Source organism: Corvus moneduloides, chromosome 1 (assembly GCF_009650955.1).
Source record: "Corvus moneduloides isolate bCorMon1 chromosome 1, bCorMon1.pri, whole genome shotgun sequence".
In the NCBI taxonomy this organism is placed as follows: domain Eukaryota; kingdom Metazoa; phylum Chordata; class Aves; order Passeriformes; family Corvidae; genus Corvus; species Corvus moneduloides.
Window position 1 is genome coordinate 62,220,808 of NC_045476.1, and position 17,707 is coordinate 62,238,514.

Genomic DNA, 17,707 nt, shown 5'->3' on the forward strand with positions numbered 1-17,707 from the left:
AAATGTCTCATTGTATGTAATGACCAACCTGGCTTCCTGCTAGTACTCCCTGGACTCACACATTTAAACTTTTCTTTACGTAGAAACTGACTGAACAAACACTGCATTTAAAAGACCTACCCAAACCAGAAATCTCCGGAAATGCATTGATACATTCCTGTTGAATTAAAAAACTATATGGATAACAAGCTGACTTTGGCTGTGATGAGCTTTCTTAGTTTCCAAATGCAGCTCTGTGCACTATTTGATCTTAAACCCTTAGGTCTTAGTGGAAACCCACTTCAGAAACAACACCCGGATTTTCTCACATTAAACATTTGGAGCATCTGGAATTAAACACAAACAAGCCGTCCTCGTTCTCCGCGTGCTGTGCAGCCTCACAAACCAGCGCCCTGGGCTGTCAGCGGGGGCGCCAGCAGTGATGCCCGAGGCACGGCTCACCGTCGTCGGCCTCATTTCCCGGAGACCCACGTTCTCCGGCTGTTCGAGGACACGCAGCATTGCAAACACCCCGTCGCCGAGCGCCGCGGCGCCGCCGGCGGTCAGGCCGAGCCCTCAGGCGGCCGGGCCCGGCCCCCGCCCGCCTCCCGCCCAATGGCGTGGGCCGCAGCCCGGCCGATGCCGTCACCCCGCGCAGCGCGGCCGCGGGTTGGCTCCGGCAGCGGGAATCGTCACATGGGCAGAGATCAGCCCAGCGCCGGGAACCGTCACATGGGCTCGGATCAGCCCGGCCCATCGCACCGCCCTGCCCCGCGGAGCCACGGCGGATGGCGGCGGGCGCCGAGAAGATGCTGAACCTCATGGATGTCGGCGGGTCCCTGCTGGAGCGGGTGGCTGTCGGCAACCCGCTCTCCCTGGTGCTGGCCGCCTCCGCCTTCGCGCTCAGCCTCGGCTACCTGTTCCAGCTGGGGTACCGGCGACACCTCGGCTCCGACCAGAAGGTGAGCGCCGGGGGCGGCGGGGCCGGGCGGAGGCCCGGCGGGCTCCGCCGCTGTCCCGCTGAGGGACGGTGCCCGCGGGCCGGCGGAGCTGGGCGCTCTCGCTGCAGGGCGCGGGCGGGCCGGGAGCAGCCTCGGGACAGCCCCCGGGAGCGCAGGGGGAGCGGCGCTGCACCCCGGGCGTGTGGGAGCGGGCCCCGGCGGGCGAGCGGCGTTTCCAGCAGCCGCTCTGAGCGCGGCTTCTTGAGAGAGCTGCGCCGGCTTCGCCCTCGGCCGGCCGGTTGGTACCGCGGGAAGGAGAGGCGCGCAGGGCTTGCGGAGCCGAAAGGCGTTCCCGGTACTTTCATGGATGGAGCTTCAAAGAAGGCGCCTGCTTATGTATGAAACCCAGTGCTAACCTGAAGTTGCTTTTGGGGGGCTGTTTAACAAATCTTCCACCACTGTTTCATTTCCGACTGCCTTCTTTTCAGTTGCCGTATCTTTGTGCTTTACATTCAGAGGCAGCATAGGAAAGAACTTTACTCATATTCATTTTATTTTAACCCTTGCTGTTTTTAAATGTAGTTCTATCTGAACAACTGAATATTTTTTAAAGGTTGGCCTTTTCACAAAAGAGTTTAAACAAACATATATAAAACTTCCTTTGTGGTTAGTTTTCATGTAAATAGACACGTTTTTATTACTTTTTGTCACTGGCACATACCAGGGAAGTGGTCACAGCACCAAGCCTGGCAGAGTTCAAGCAGCATTTGGACAACTCTCTCAGGCACATGGTGTGACCCTTGGAGATGGTCCTGTGCAGGGCCAGGAGTTGGACTTCGATCCTTGTGGGTCCCTTCCAGCTCAGGATATTCTATTAGTCCATGATTCCATGATAATCTCTGAAGAAAATTCAGTAATTATTTTTCTCTTTCTTCTACAGAACTACCCACCTTTTATTTCGTCAGGCATCCCTTTCCTTGGTCATGCAATCGCATTTGGAAAAAGTCCCATTGAATTTTTGGAAAATGCTTATGACAAGGTATGTTTTCCCACATGACTGGATGAGCATATATACAAATACTTTTGTGTATCTGTTAAGTTCTCTTTCTGGAGCCTGTTTAAAATCAGTTCATTCTCATTTACCACCTCAAATATGGAATGGAGTGTGCACAGTAGGCTCTGTGATCTTCAGGTCTCTTCATGTACCAGTAGTGTTTTCTGAGCTCTCTCTTGTGATTCACATGTCAAAAATATGCTTGTGCATTTGGGTAATGCTCATAGCTGCATCACAAATTAATTAAAAAGCCATTTTCATGACATTATTTCTTGCTGTAATTGGTAACTTTTAATCACATCCTTTACCAGTCTGTGACCAGGCTGGAATGTAGCTGACCACCTCCATAGGCAACTTGATGAATTTTAAGGCCTCTCTGATGTTAAAAGAGCTGGTGGATAAAACCTCAGTAGTTTTTATACTGTAACAGCCCAGAAGAAATTAACTAAATCAGTAGAGCCTTAGTTCCAATTAAGTTAGGTTTATCAAGCTGCTTCACATTGTCTAAAACTATCTAGAGTTATAAGCTTAAATCTTAGCTTGATTAGCTTAGAGAAAGCCAGGTCCGGTGCATGAAGGTCTGCTGGAGACTACTTTTAAACTTCCAAGTCTTATTTGCCCCTAATTACCTATGCATAACTCCAAATCCAGAATTTTTCGAGACAGTGTTTGTAGATTACTGGAGTCAATATATGCTGCAATCTCACTGCTAATTTTTTTTACTGTGACTGATCTTTCATTTATGTTTTCTAAAATAATTGGTTTTAAAATGTGCACATTCACGTGTGTTCATTATAACATTAGATATCACTGGTATGTACATTGAGAACAGAATTTAAATATGGTTTTAAATATTTTTGTCTTTATTAAATCTCTGGATACTTAGGAGAAAATGTAATTTATGAAAGACTGTATATAGAGATAGGGATTTAATGATTTGTGTTCTTATTTAAAGGAAATTCTGGGGTTTTTTTTTATTCTCTCTCTTAGTACGGACCTGTGTTCAGTTTCACTATGGTTGGCAAGACATTCACATACTTACTGGGTAGTGATGCTGCTGCTCTACTCTTCAACAGTAAAAACGAAGATTTGAATGCGGAGGATGTGTACTCTCGGTTAACTACGCCAGTTTTTGGCAGGGGAGTTGCCTATGACGTCCCTAATGCGGTTTGTATTTTAAATACCAGATGAGTAGAAAAGCAGTGCAGTTTGAATGCTGAGTAGGCAGCTCTGAGCTCTTGGCTCTGTCTGATGGGGTTGTGTTCATATGCAACTGTGGCATATTGCAGTAGGGAAATAGTCTGATCTGGCTAATCAAGACTGAGCATGTTCAGGTTGCTTTCTTTACCACCTGGCCATTTGTCACTCTGGATGTTATCCTTTGTTCTTGAAACCATCTAATCTCATCATAGAGGAAAAACTAGTGAGTCACTTTTTTCTTCCCTTGCACCATGCTGCTGACTGCAGCTCATTCTTCCCTTCCAAACAACTTCAGGCCTTTCTTCTGAGAAAGCCTCAGGAGTGATAACTTTATTTTTGCCATGCCAAATCTAAACATGGGAGTAATCACTTAACAGTTTGAACCACAAGGTTTGTCTTGCTCAGACAGAAATCATTCTGTATGTGTTTGCAGAATAGTCTGCATGGCAGCAGAGGGGCTGTGTCATGTGGCGTTGTATCCAAGCTAAGCATTGGCTGCTTTCTTGTTTGGGAGGGTGGCCTGTCATGTCAGACCCTCAAACTGCAGAAGCCAGCTTTTCTGTGGCCCCACTTGCTCCACTGGCACTCTGTGTTCAGTGCATGTTAGGGCAGAGTAGTTGGGTGGAAGAAACAGCACTGTGGTATACTTTATTTTTGGATTTTCAGTTTTGGCCTCATTTTGTTTGTATAAATGTCCGACATTTGACTAGTGTCTGTGACCCATCAATTTCTTTGCCTCCTTAGCATGCCTCTTCATTCATGCCAGCCTACGTGCTGTGGTTGTTGCCTGTTAATGATGTGGGTTAGGGACAGTAATCACTACTCTCTTTGCCTCTACACTGGCATTTTGCCATGATCCACAGAATATGCATGTTGTTCTTACCCTGTTCTTTTGAAATTCTCATACACAGCTAACTACCTACAACTTGCTACTTTCTAAATAGGTAAAGGAGAACTTGGTTGTCTCCTCCTTTGTCAGGAAGTACTAAATTGTGGATAGGCAGTTTGGGGGATAGATTCTTTTCCACTTCATGGATTTGCATGGCTCCTCTCATCCCTATGAGAATGAAACCAGCAGGACTGCAGCCTGGACAACAAGTAGGAGATCATTTCTTGTGTCCTAGGAGATCTCTTCCATAAGTGGGGCCATTCTAACAGACCTGTTTCTACTAGTTCAGATAGTCTGAGGCCTTCCTCAAAATGTCAGGGATGGAGTTGTCAATCACTTTTGCAGCTGCTGGAGTGTGGAGGGTGCATGATTCTCTGCAATACATCTCGCGTTCTTCTCTGGTATATACTAACTTCAGAAAAGTCTGTGAATCACAGACTGCTAAATTGGCCAGATTTTCACTGTGTTGTGCTTCTTCTGTGGATTCTGACTGTCATGGGATGTCTGCTTGAAACTTAAAGGTCACGATTTGTTCTTAATTCTGTGAAAGTTTGCCCACTTACTACAGCTGCTTCGACTTCTGCTTGCATGCTCTTCAGTTTGTGGATGGATTTGAATGTCTGTCTTCATGCAAGAACTAGTTCTTTGATGGGATCTAATCTCATCCATCAGTTTTATAGAACTTTCTGTAAGCTCCTTGGAAATGGGCATTTCTTACAACCATATACTTCAGGCACATAGGGATGATTAAAGCCTACCTTATTGGCCCATCATATACAGCTTTTTTTTTGCTTTTTTCTGAAATGAGGTATTTTTCTAGAGTTACCCTAGGCTTTCTTTCTCCCTGGAGTGTGCTTGAGCTCTGCTTTAGTCAAGAGATTAATCTTTTCATATTACTCAGTAAGCTTTGGGTGTCTGTGGATATGTCTACTTAATTCATACCTTTGATACCAGAAGGACTTCTTTCTTATTATCTCTGCAGATTCAGGCTCCTCAGAAAATTCCTTTTTTTTTCCCAAAAATTACTCTTTTTCCACAGCAAGGAGATGCAGGGAGTTTGCCACTGACATTTAAATTATCTCTGACACTGGTTATCTCTAGTTTCCCTCTATGAAGCTAGCACATCCAGTTGTGGCCAGAACATGTTCTGCTAGAGGTGAGGTGGTTTTTTTTGCATAGTGTCATCACCACAATTTCATTTCAGACATCTAATGAGAAGGCATTTAGAGAGCCATGGAAAATTTCATTGGCATTCTACAATTGATGGGTCATCCTGAAGTTTCTTTTGAGACCCCCTTCTCTCTGCTTAGGCTGCTAAGTATCTCTTCATTTTGACCATGACTTTCAGTCACATGTTTGGAAGAACCACTCCTTATTCTTCAAAATGAGTAACTTGCTTATTTACCAGTGATTCTGGTAATTGTTTGTTAATATCCATAGTCAATATATCAGCTCATACTCACTCTCTGTCTCCTTCCCCCAAGCCTCTTGCAGATAGTTCTTTGTTGAGAGGAGCTGAAGTTGCAGAGGATGTGTTCACTCCCATGTGCCATTCTTGTCTTCATCAAGCTGGAGCCTGGCTAGTATGTTGCAAGGGGAAATGTGCTTGTCTCTTTGCTCTATGGCATGTGTGTCCTCTGACAGACTTCTGGGGTCCTCACTGCATTCTCAAAACAGAAGCTTCTAGGAAGTAGCCTTTTATTCTGTATCTTACATGCAGAGCCCTTGGTGGGAAGAGTTTTTGATGTATCACGCTCATGGTACAGTGCAGAGCTGTAGGACAGATGTCTCATTCATAATTAGGGCTTAAAAATCAAATGAGTAATTTTCTGAGTCAATGTTCTGTCAATGCAGTGAATGCTTCTCATCTAATGAAGGGCTTTTCACCAGTAGGTTTATTAGCTATGGATCTATACAGAGAAAAAGAGGAAGAGGTGAGAAGGGTGTGAAACTCTCTACTTTCCTAGGACACAGTTTGCCTCCTGCTTCTGTGTCTGACCTCCTGGGCAGTGAGATCAGAGGGCTCTGTAAAAGAAAGGGTCATCTCTAGTCCAGTGGTCCTTGCAACTGAGAGAACAGAGGAGAGGGAGAGAAAGCCAGGAGGCTGCATAGCAGGGAACACAGGCTAAATCCAGACTTTGCAAAGATGGGGCTGGTTAAGTTTGTGATTATATATCTAAAGGGCATTCCATCATTCAACTTTGCGTGCATCTTGTATCTTCAGGGATAAAGCTTGATGAAGATACTAAAATAGTCTTTTTGTTTGGTACTGCAAAAGGGAGAACTGCAGCTCCTTCGAGCTATTATTTTACTTGGATGTTTCTGAACTATTGCTTGAAAGACAAAGAAGGTGAAAAACAGAGTATTAACAATTAGTTAGAACTGAGTATCTGCTGTACCCTGCAGTCCTAATCATAATCCCTGTTTACTTCTGGATGGTCTTATAGTACAAATTCTAATAAGCTTTAATTACATTAATATGATGATCCTTGTACTGATTGCTTTTTCTGTCTTGGTTCTTTTAGATATTTTTGGAACAGAAGAAGATGCTCAAAACTGGGCTAAACATTGCCCAGTTTAGACAGCATGTATCTGTGATTGAAGAAGAAACAAAGGAGTATTTCAAAGCATGGGGAGAGAGTGGAGAGAAAAGTAAGCAAGATCAAATGCATTTTTCCTCCAATTTTCTGGGAAGTAATTAAGACCAATGCAGTACATTTTTGTAAAACATGTATTGGAATATTAAAGAAACTAAAATTACATAGGTAAAAGTGTACTGAACATCAGAAGAAAGAAAATACAGATTTTTTTAAAATCAAACGTAAGGCTATTGGAGAACAAAGCTGCTCAGAAAATCACTGAAAGGAATGAAGGACTATCTTAGTTTTGGTTTCTTAATGGGCTCATAGTGCACCTGTTGTGCACATTTTGGATGTGTCAGCTCAGTGTAACCACTTCCAAGTCCCTGGGAAAAAGCTGCTGCTCTGACACCCTAGAGAGCCTGTGCTGAAGATCTTGGCTCTGAGAGTTTCTACAGTGAAAAACTGCATCTTTGAAGCTGATATGGTTACGTTAGTGACCAAAGTGAAATAGTTATTTTCCCTCATTCCCAGCTTGCCCATCATCGTTACAAGCTCACAGTTGCATAGCAGTGCTAAATATTATTTTAAAATACATATTTATATTTAAATGCATAAAATTTGTATAATACATATCACACTTTAATATGTTATTTTGAATTTATTTGATTTATATGTAATATAGTTAATAATACGGTAATATATAAATTGATGTTTAAGTGTCTAAGTACTGCTATATAAAAATAATTCAGTGAGCAGGAAAACTGGTTTCCCACGGATTTGGAATTCAGGGTTAAATCTTTGTATGGCTTATATTTATTAAGGATTGAGCTTGTGATGCATTGCTTGCTTTGGAAGAATTACTAACTCTGCTACCAAAATTTCTAGAAAGAAATACCTTAGAAAAAAGGTATCAGTGATCTAATTAAAAAGGTGTTTGAAGAGACATCTGATGAGACACATAGAAATTGTAAATTGGATTCTTTATTCTCCTAGTAAAACTATCCAAAACTCTATTTTAAATTATTAATCTGTGTCCAGTTACTTATTTTTTACTTACACAAAATAAAAATTATAACCTGTAAAACATAACATGTCACCTGAGATGCATCTTCAGTAATGTTTTTCAAATCTTTCCTCAGACCTGTTTGAAGCCCTTTCAGAACTGATCATTTTGACAGCAAGTCATTGCTTACACGGGAAGGAAATCCGAGGCTTGCTGAATGAGAAGGTGGCTCAGCTGTACGCCGACCTGGATGGGGGTTTCACTCACGCTGCCTGGCTCCTGCCAGGCTGGCTGCCTCTGCCGAGCTTCAGGTACTAGCAATAACAGAGGAAGCAACTCAAGCATTTTATCTAAACTTCACTGTTGTTTGGATTTTGCCCCCCATCCCCACCATTTCTTGTTCGTAAGCTATTCTAGACATCCCAATAAATCCTCATAAGCATTCTGTGTTACTTTGTATAAAGTTGCTAATGGAAGTGTGTTGAACCACAGGCGTCGAGATCGAGCGCACAGAGAAATAAAGAATATTTTCTACAAGGTTATCCAGAAACGTCGGGAGTCTGAGGAAAAGGAGGATGACATGCTCCAAACTCTACTTGATGCTTCATACAAGTAAGCCAAGAGTTTGAAGACTTGTTTGAAGATTTACTTTAGCTTTGAGCTCTTTAGTCAAAACTATCTACCAGAACCCAAGAAACACTCCTTCACGTTCTGAATTGGTTTTGTTGCATGCAGTTTGTCCTAGCTGTATTCTTAAAAACAGGTTTAAAACTTCACTTGTCAATGGTTATTCCGATTTCTGAGATTTTCATCGGTGGTCGTGAGGTGGCTGAGGTTGCTTCCTTTCTGTTTGCTGGCTGTTGGGGAATGATTTTCTTTAAGGCTCCTAAAGAGTCTCTCTCCCTCTATTCTCCCTTCTCCCTACCCTTAGATCTTTTGCCTCTCTGTTTACAGTAGGCAGTGAGAGAAGGAGTGAGTACATTAGAAGAAATGGTAAATGCTGCTGTATAAATAGCAATGCTCAATAACTGGAAATGTGACCAAACGAAGCTCTGACTTGGCTCCCTTTGCCGCAGGGACGGCCGCGCGCTGACGGACGATGAGATTGCGGGAATGCTGATCGGGCTGCTGCTGGCAGGGCAGCACACGTCCTCCACCACCAGCGCCTGGCTCGGCTTCTTCCTCGCCAGAGACAAATCCATCCAGGAACAGTGCTATGCAGAACAGAAAGCAGTGTGTGGGGATGACTTGCCACCCTTAACTTACGACCAGGTTTGTATCTTACGTTAGTCCTCAGGGGTATTTTTATACTTTTAGATGCTTATTTAAAAAAAAAGATCATCAGACATGAAACGCAGTCACAGTCACATGCTTTGTGTTAAAGTAATCATTAGCACAGTCATTCTGTGGTAATGCTGTTTGCCAGTACATTTCCTCTTCTCTTCCTGTCCAAGTAAATTTTCACCTTGATAATGTTTTTTTAATCAGTGTTCATTAGGGAAAGTGCAGCTCCTATGTTTATTTAATAAATGATAGTTCTGTAGAAGAGAAAGATCCTCATATTCCCACTGAGGAAAGCAATGCAGTGTGACCTTGTTCTTTAATTAGGCAACAGTAAATACTCATGAGACAGATCACTAAGACACTAGTTGTATTCAATTGCACTGGTCAGTGATTTTTTTCCTTCTTAATCAAATCAAATGGAAAAAAAGAAATTATCAGTGTAGTTTAATAAAAGTACATGTAAATATGTCCTGCTTACTCTTTGATTTTTTAAAAACATTCGTTTTTAAACAGTATAAAATAGCATTTTGTTTGTATTGAATAAACGCAGCTATATTTTGATATATCATTTTCTCTATATTTTCAGCTCAAGGATCTAAGTTTGCTGGATCGCTGTCTAAAAGAAACTTTAAGGCTTAGACCTCCTATAATGACCATGATGAGAATGGCCAGGACTCCCCAGGTGAGGAACTTTTTGAAGCTAATTTCACTGCAGCAGCACAGGCCAGATCAGAGGTATCTCGGCTGGCAGAAGGAAACACAAGTGAGCAGTGTTTGCTGGCAGGGAGGAAAGCTGATGGCAGTCTGGGGTTCTGTCAGTGGTAGTGTAGCCAGCATTGAGTGAGGAAAGCATTTAATACCTTGAACTTGGTATTTGTTACCTCCATCTAGAATTGTGTCCAGCTTTGGACCCCTGCAGCCCCCTGCAAGCAAGAGACTGATGGAAGTGCAACAAGCTGAGGGCCACCCGGATGGGAGGGCGCTGCAGCCTTTGTGGTGAGAGGCTGAGGGAACAGGGACGGTTCAGTCTGGAGAAGAGCAGGCTCTGGGACCTAGGAACAGCCATGTGCAGTTTTCTTCAGCAAAACTGACCCTTCTTGTAGCTACCAGTCTTATTTGAGCTTAGTTTGGTGCCAGCATTTAAAGCCTTTTTGTTTGCCAGGTATTTTTAATTGCTGTCATGGAAAAATTTGGCACACATTTAATACAAGCTAGGTAAATCCAAAAGAAAACTCGCTCTTTGTACAAATACAGTACCGTGTCAAAAAATGAAATTTTTTTTTTAACTATGTCCCTTGAATGACAAAGGCTTTCAATAAATTTTAAGGTTTTTTTTTTTTTTATTAAACCTCCTTCTGTAGAATTGCCAGCTTTATTAAAGCAGCTGGAAGGTTCCTGCAACTGCTTAAGCACTGTGTCCTGTATAAGTAAGAGAGAAGAAAATGCTAGGTTATTAATTTTAAATGCACTTGGCCAAAATCTCCTGAAATGTAAGCCTTGTGATGTAACACTTCAGGTAACACTTTAAAATGAAAAATGGAGCCATTTTGTCATGTGTGGGGTCTTGTGTCTTCTCTTGTAGACTGTTGCTGGATACAATATTCCCCCTGGCCATCAAGTTTGTGTATCTCCCACTGTTAACCACAGACTCAGAGACTCCTGGAATGACGCTCTAGACTTCAAACCTGACCGGTATCTCCAGGATAACCCAGCAGCTGGAGAGAAGTTTGCATACATTCCCTTTGGTGCTGGTGAGTAAGAGAATGCAGCACCTTCCTGAGTGAGGCTGTGCTGAGGTGGCTCACACCAGCCATCTCCACGCTGCAGCATCTGAGGACAGATTTTTTTTTTTTTTACATTTCTGCCTGAAAGGTTTCTTACTTGAAAGTGCTGTGAAAATAATTAAGTTAATAGTTCTGCATTACTCATAGCTGTATATATCTCTCACAACAGGAATCAAAACATCTTTAGGTTAGTGTGAGTGATGTTTGACTCACATCTTTTCAAATCAAGGATAAACTTGGTAATAAAAGTTCAGCTGAAGGCAGAGCAAAAGTCTGCAGAGTCCCAACTTCCAGAACAGTTTGCAAATATTGCTGATGGAGTTAGAGTTGATCTCATTTCTCAGTGTTGCAAATGCTTCTTTGCTGATACATAAATTAATGCTTTCTAGTGGGGACAGAATAGCACAATCTCATTCCACTTACTCATCTGTTTTATGCAGTGACAACTTAGAAAAATAAGACTTGGATGGAGTTATATAATGGGGTATGTGCAACACCAGAGTCTCAGATTGATGAGAAAGGGGCAGCTACTGTCCACATGAAATTTCTAAAGTTAGCTGATTGGCAATCCAATAAAATATTCTAACTGTGTTTTATGACTTTCCTTCTAGGCCGTCATCGCTGCATTGGAGAAAACTTTGCTTATGTTCAAATTAAGACTATTTGGTCTACTTTGCTTCGTTTGTATGAATTTGATCTCGTCAATGACTATTTTCCAACTATAAATTATACAACAATGATACACACACCTAATAACCCTGTTATCAGATACAAGAGGCGGTCTCTGTAAACTCTGGTGCTAAAACCTTACTTATTTAAGTGTATGAACTAACAGACTTTTGAATAGAATTGTGACAGAATGAGTGGCAATGGAAGCTGATGCATCTACTGTTAGGAAAGCAACAGTAGTCTACCGAATGCAAAAGTTATGCATCTATTTTGTTTGCCCACACTATTTACTGCTGCTGTGTATAACTGCTTGTTCTACAATTTTCTCATTCCATTTTTAAAGGAAAAGTGTCTTTTCTATTGATGTAACACTTTTAAGGTGCATGCCAGATCTTTAATGAAGAAAAAAGTCATTTCTACAAGTGGAACTCCTTGCTTATGAAAAATAATTGAAGATTACTTTTCCCAGATAACCAAGGGGCAAGGCTGCCTACCTTGCCTCTGTACCCAATTACAGCAAACCCATCAGGGAACAGGCACCACAGGGGACTGCACGTGGTGGTGCCTTTCCTTTGGCATTTATGATTCTGTTCCAAGCAAGTGCGCGATGGTCTTGGCTGATTTAAGAAAATGTTACTGTACAGCTAAGTGTAGGCAGAGTTCAAAATGTTCACAGGTAATTCTTTTCAAGAATGAGCCATTTAACTGTCTAATTTGAAGTAGTTGTGAAATGCTTATGTTCAGAAAGCAATGAGTAATTCTCTAAAAAATTTTGAAAATGGTGATCTCTGGAAGCTTGATGTAAAGTGTGAAAGTAACAATATGAACATACCAACAACATGAATTTTGTAAATAATATGTTTGTGTGTAAAAAGGTCACAAATTAAGTGAAATAGCTGAATGTTGTCTGGGTTTGTACTGACTCATGCAGGATTGTTAAATAGTGTTTGGTTCAAGAGTGCTGATGATAAATGGTAATGAGCTCTGGCTCACAGCAATTTTGAATTAAATTTATAAACAAACCTCTTGGGGAAGTTTCCTGTGCTCAACCCTGTCACTTCTTTTTGAAAACGTTTCACCAGTAAATTTGTAACTCTTGGAGTGGGTCATGCCCCCTTCAGCAGTGCTCAGTGTAACAAGGGCTTCCTCCAGTCTTTCCTGGTCTAAATTCAGTGTAACTGTTGTAAAACCTTGTGTTTGTATCAGGGCAGGTGGCTGAGATCTTCCCTCCCAGCTCTGTCAGATGTGACCAGGGTCTGCAGAAGCCAGGCTTGTCCCTGTCCCTCTCTCTGATAGCAGTGCTTTGGGATCTGTAAAAAGTAAAGCTGCAGTCACTACAAACAGGAGGAAGGCAGGAGCTCCCAGGCAGGAGCAACCTGTTCTGTGTGAATAAGGGAGCAGTTCTTGAACACAGTTAGAAGCATGAAGTCATGTTTATTTCAGTACTTTGACAAAATACCCATAAAATTCAAAACTTCTACCATTACAAAAATAGGTCTCTACAAGTGATATTCTGTCTGCACTGCCAGTAGCAAATATTACGAGAGTCAATGTAACTTCAGTAGCCTTGCCAGAAAAAGTGCAAGTAAACTTTGCTGAATGTAGCTCAATTTAATTAATACACAAGTTTCATCTTTGCACCCTTTTGATAAATACACACCTCATAAGTTAATCATTTAAATTAGCATTCCACAAATATACATGTAATTTAACTGTGGGGGTTTTTGTTTTGGGTTTGGGGGGATTTTTTTTGTTCAGGTTTTTTTTTTTTTTTCATAAACACAAAGTGCCTACATACATAAATCCCAGTCTGTGTGGGTGTGCCAGGATGGAACTGTATACAATCGTATAGCTGTGTTCATATTGGTCCCACAATATACACATTATACAAAAGCACAGAAAGAGCACAGATTTACAGAAGGCAATCTGTTAGCATCACTGCCAGTGATGGAGATGTTGAAGGGTATTATTATCTTCTTATACCCATGTGCAACTGAGTGTATGAAGTCGAACCTGTAAGATGGAGAAAAATTCTCATCAGGATTACTTAGAACAAGTAGGTACATTCAGCTGAATAAGCATGAAAGATTTTGCATGGGAAATCATAGAACAGGGACTTCTAAAGATCAAATCTTTTAAGAATAAAACTTCCTCAAATGATGAGGAAGACTTCAACACAAAGCTTCAAAACTCAAGTTTGACAAATTTCATCCCATTGTTCTGACAATTTTCTTGAGGTATTCCTCTTACAGGAATTGCCATTATCTATGGGACAAATTGACTGTAACTTCTGTAATCGAAGTGGTAGGAGAAGAAATTCCTCTTCCACGTCCCAATCTTCTGGGTACAATTTTTTCCATGTAACTTAAACTCTTAGCAAGATGCCAACTGAATGCTTGCTGCGCATTTATTAGAGATCAGGGAAGTAAAGTGTTACCAATAATCTCAAAATCTATAATTAAAGCATGCTTGTATCTCTTTTGAAAGAATTTTACAGTCTTCTTTTAATTGAGTTTTTTTGCTACAGCTCAGAAATGCCTCTTGTTTAAGGCTGAAAATTGATAAAATTGAAGTTGTTTGTTATGTATCTCAGAGAACCAGCACCCACTTGGCAGTGGGCCCTGTGCTCCCCAGGGATGCTGGGGAGGGTGCCTGAGCCCCTACCTGACTGCACGCTGCCCAGCCGCTTCTGCAGTGCCTCCAGGCGATTGATGTAATCTGTCAGAGCCCTCTCGGGATCATAGTTCTGCAGCTGAGGACAGGCGAAGGAGACTGGGTTTAAATCAGCATGCATCCCGGGGAACCTAGGGGCAGAACAACACACACCATTTCAAAAAGGGCAACTACAAGTAAAAATATCAGCCACACAGCAAAATACTGTAGGTAGGGATACCTCATGGCCTGCATGTTCCTTAGCTTACCCATGTGGTAGCCAGCACATCAAACCCATTTAACCTCCCTGCCACTTACTGTCCAAGCCAGAGAAACCACTCTTCCCACTTGCCTTCTCTTTCTACTGCACAGGATTTGTTGCTGCATTTTTTCGAGATGAAGACTGAGCAGAAAATTCCTAGTGTGATTGCAGCAGAAGCCACTGTAGATTCAAGTCTGGTTTTCTATTAAGAAGCTTGTGTCAACAAGCACTGCTATCTTTATAGGATTCTGCCTCTCCTCATTACTCTCTAAGTAAAAGTAACAGTGGCTAAAATAGATTAAAAGTTTTTTCCATGTAAACTAAGATAATACAAATATTGAGGTGGTTTACATGAAAATGAAACCCAAAAATGGCTAGAATTTGATATTCAGTGAAGATCTGAGCTCACAACTTCGTATTAGCTCATCAAAGGCTGATGGCACTCATAAAAATGTTGCCCTTGATGAAAAATACCTGGTTTCACTGGCATCTGCCTCACTGATGAATCTGGTATCACAGCTTAGGCTCACCAACCAGAAGGGCTTAAACAAGAAAAAGCAACGGAGCTACCAAGCAGCTTCCACCCACACTCTGGCCATGACACCACGCAATTGTTGCCAGCCCATAGTAATGGGTGAACCTCGGCCACAGTGGGCAGCCCTGCTTTCCCTTCCCTTGGCTGAGAGCCCTCTCCACACCACACTGCCCCAGCCAGCAGGGCAGGCAGGGTCACTCAGTCACAAAGCCCAGGCTCTGCAGGTGCAGGAAGGCACAGCTCCATCCCGCGATCTCTGCCAGTTCTGAGAGCACGACGGGAATCAGTGTGAGGGGTGTGCGAGCTTTGGGCTCAAGCACCTGATGAGTAATCACACACTGAATGCCTGAGGCATCATTTTTTACCTATTCTTACCAAAAAAGGTAAATCTTACAGCATCAAAGGTTACAAACCTTAGCAGTCAACACTGACGCTTTCAGTTAGCTAAACAGTGCCTGAAAGAGAATAGTAAAAAAACCCCAAACGTACTTATGTTGAAAGTTTACAGGAGATCTAGGAGACTCCATGCCTGACCTGGATCTATAGGAATGCCTCTGTTCTCCATAAAGATCCATGCCACCAGAGAATGAATCAGGCCGTAATTCATTACCTAGAAATATAAAAATCAGTGTCTTGAAACCAAAAGCTTTTGCACTTCACTGGGCATCTCAAAAATGAGTTTTCTGTTTGCGTATCACAAAAATGGCATTTAACAAGTGTAGACCACTTTTAGACCCTCAGGGAAAAGCAGAAGTGAAATCCTGGCCTCACTGACGTCAGTGAGAAAACTCTCACAGACTGAGCAAAGGTTTTAGTGCAGACCTAAATAGCCAGTAAATAATAAAGAAGCTTCTGATTCTCCTTAGACTCCTACAAAAAAGCAAACAGAAAACTGTCATTTCCCAGACATAAACCTGTAATAAAAGAATGATAAGCTTTTGTTCTAAGAAAAAGACCACGGTGCAGATCTCCTACAAAAACTTCAATGACGCAGCTAAAATTGCTTTCATGAATGCACTCCATAGCGAAAAAACTTCCATATTTTTTTAAATACCACCCACAATGGAGCAAAACAAAACTGAAGAGAACGCAAATAGCTTAGTGTCTATGCTGAGAATGGAAACTGAGAAATAAGCTAATCCAAACAATTACAGCGAAAGAAAGAGGGAACAGCCCCCATTCATTCCACATGAGGACAATACAAATTAAAACCCATCTCCATTAAGCAGTGACTTGCAAGTAAGGTGTGACTTGCTAATACCATTTTTTCAGTCATTACTAGACTGTGACTTACCTGTGTTCTGGCTAAAGACATCCCTATTGATAGTCAGAATACCAGAACCTGTAACTCTGTGCCATCGACGAACCAGGAACTTCATTCTGCATTTCAAATTAAAAAAACCAAAAAACAAACAGCTTCAGGATAAATGAAATAGTCTCATAAAAGTAACCTGCTTCTTTTATTCTAGAATGTATAAGAATTTCTTGACCAGCAAGCAAAATTAACAGATGGGCGTCTAAAACCTGAGTATCAAATACAAAACATCCTTTTGCACATCCCTAAGCAAGACCATCTTTTGTCCAAACCTGCTTTCAGCTTCACCTGTGCAATTCCAGAGGTGCTGTATAAGTCCAAGTGGACAGTAAATGGCTCAAGCACCCAAGCAACAGCACACCAGCATTTTAAAACCATACTAAATATACTTTCTTTACCCTGTCACAGCCCCAAAACTGCAACTGCAGAGCACTGTGAGTAAAAATCTCACAACAGGTACATGAATAGTTCATTGAATTTATACTACACACAAGGCTCAGAACAATAGCAAGCAGAAGTGCTTGGGGGTTCAAACCTTTGTGAAGGTTTGTAGCGACATGGCAGTACAAAGCAGTAATAAACTTTACTTTTTTTCCTCACCAATTCCTGCTCATCCTTAGTCTTGTGAAATTCAAAGGACTACCTAGATGGAGAAAACTAATTCCTAAATCTGTATTATACTTGTATGTATGAATTTAATCTTTAAAGGAAATTAAGCTGCAGAAAAAAACCTTTGTAAATAAGTGCAATCCTTAGAATTGCTCATAATTTTTTTTTAATAATATGACTTTACACAGCACACTCCACCCGTGCTTATCAAACACTGAGCCCTTTTCAACTACAATAAGGCTGCTTATTCCTATTACAGATTTTATCTACACTCTGCTCATCTTGTCACTCTACTGTATTCATGACTACCAAAAATACACCATTTAAACAGGATGGAATATGACAATTTCTAGATTTCACTAGAGAGCTAGAAAAGTATATATTAAACTGCATAGTCATTTCTGTTTGAAATGTAACTTTCTCCAGTTTACCTTGAAATTGCAATGGACACCCTGACTGCAGAGCGAAATCGTGTAAAACCCTTTGAATGATGTGTGATGATTTCAAGGTCTGTGTAGGAAGGCTGTCCCCCCATCCGTGCTATGAGGGCCAGCGTGGCTTCTTCACACTCCTGGAATCCTCCTAGTAACAGCAGCAAGTATTTTTTCTGATAGATGAGAGCTTTCCGAAAGCTCTCTGCTCGAAGGTATTTGCCATAAATTCTCTGCAACAAGAGAAAATGAAAAAAGCCCCATAAGCTCCACGAATCACTACAGTTCCAAGACTTCTGACATCGTTACTTCTCTAGCATTTCTGTGATTATTCATTTGTCACTATCATGGCGAAGACTGTGCTGCTGCTCTCTCTTGCTGAATGCAGCTTCTTATATTGAGGTTCACCTAAACATCAAGAAATGGAGCACACATAAAAGGACAACATAGGTGCTTACATGTCATTCTTGGATAGAAAAAATAATAGTCAGGTATCTGAGGATGAAAATTTTAAAACT

General features: G+C 41.6%; 2 protein-coding genes across 8 annotated transcripts in view; one reads left to right on the plus strand and one right to left on the minus strand.

The window, feature by feature from the left end:
• The first annotated feature begins 612 nt into the window (after positions 1-612).
• On the plus strand, positions 613-12,521 carry LOC116445637 (lanosterol 14-alpha demethylase). Its single transcript, XM_032112490.1, is given in 12 exon segments — positions 613-735; positions 737-787; positions 789-941; positions 1,861-1,959; positions 2,965-3,141; positions 6,589-6,715; positions 7,785-7,959; positions 8,141-8,260; positions 8,725-8,920; positions 9,519-9,614; positions 10,515-10,683; positions 11,328-12,521. Coding segments are annotated over 12 exon segments (1,659 nt in total). The 5' UTR covers positions 613-618; the 3' UTR covers positions 11,507-12,521.
• A 278-nt stretch (positions 12,522-12,799) lies between these two features.
• Positions 12,800-17,707, minus strand: part of AKAP9 (A-kinase anchoring protein 9) — a 105,694-nt gene continuing 100,786 nt past the window's right edge. For 6 of the 7 annotated variants that reach the window (XM_032112472.1, XM_032112463.1, XM_032112444.1 and 3 more), the window contains 5 exons: positions 17,190-17,422; positions 16,129-16,214; positions 15,324-15,444; positions 14,050-14,189; positions 12,800-13,398 (listed from right to left, as the gene is read on the minus strand). In XM_032112472.1, coding sequence (XP_031968363.1) covers positions 13,355-13,398; positions 14,050-14,189; positions 15,324-15,444; positions 16,129-16,214; positions 17,190-17,422 — 624 coding nt within the window. In that variant the 3' untranslated portion in view covers positions 12,800-13,354. The remainder of the gene's footprint in view (positions 13,399-14,049; positions 14,190-15,323; positions 15,445-16,128; positions 16,215-17,189; positions 17,423-17,707) is intronic. The other variant, XM_032112438.1, reaches the window with a different exon arrangement.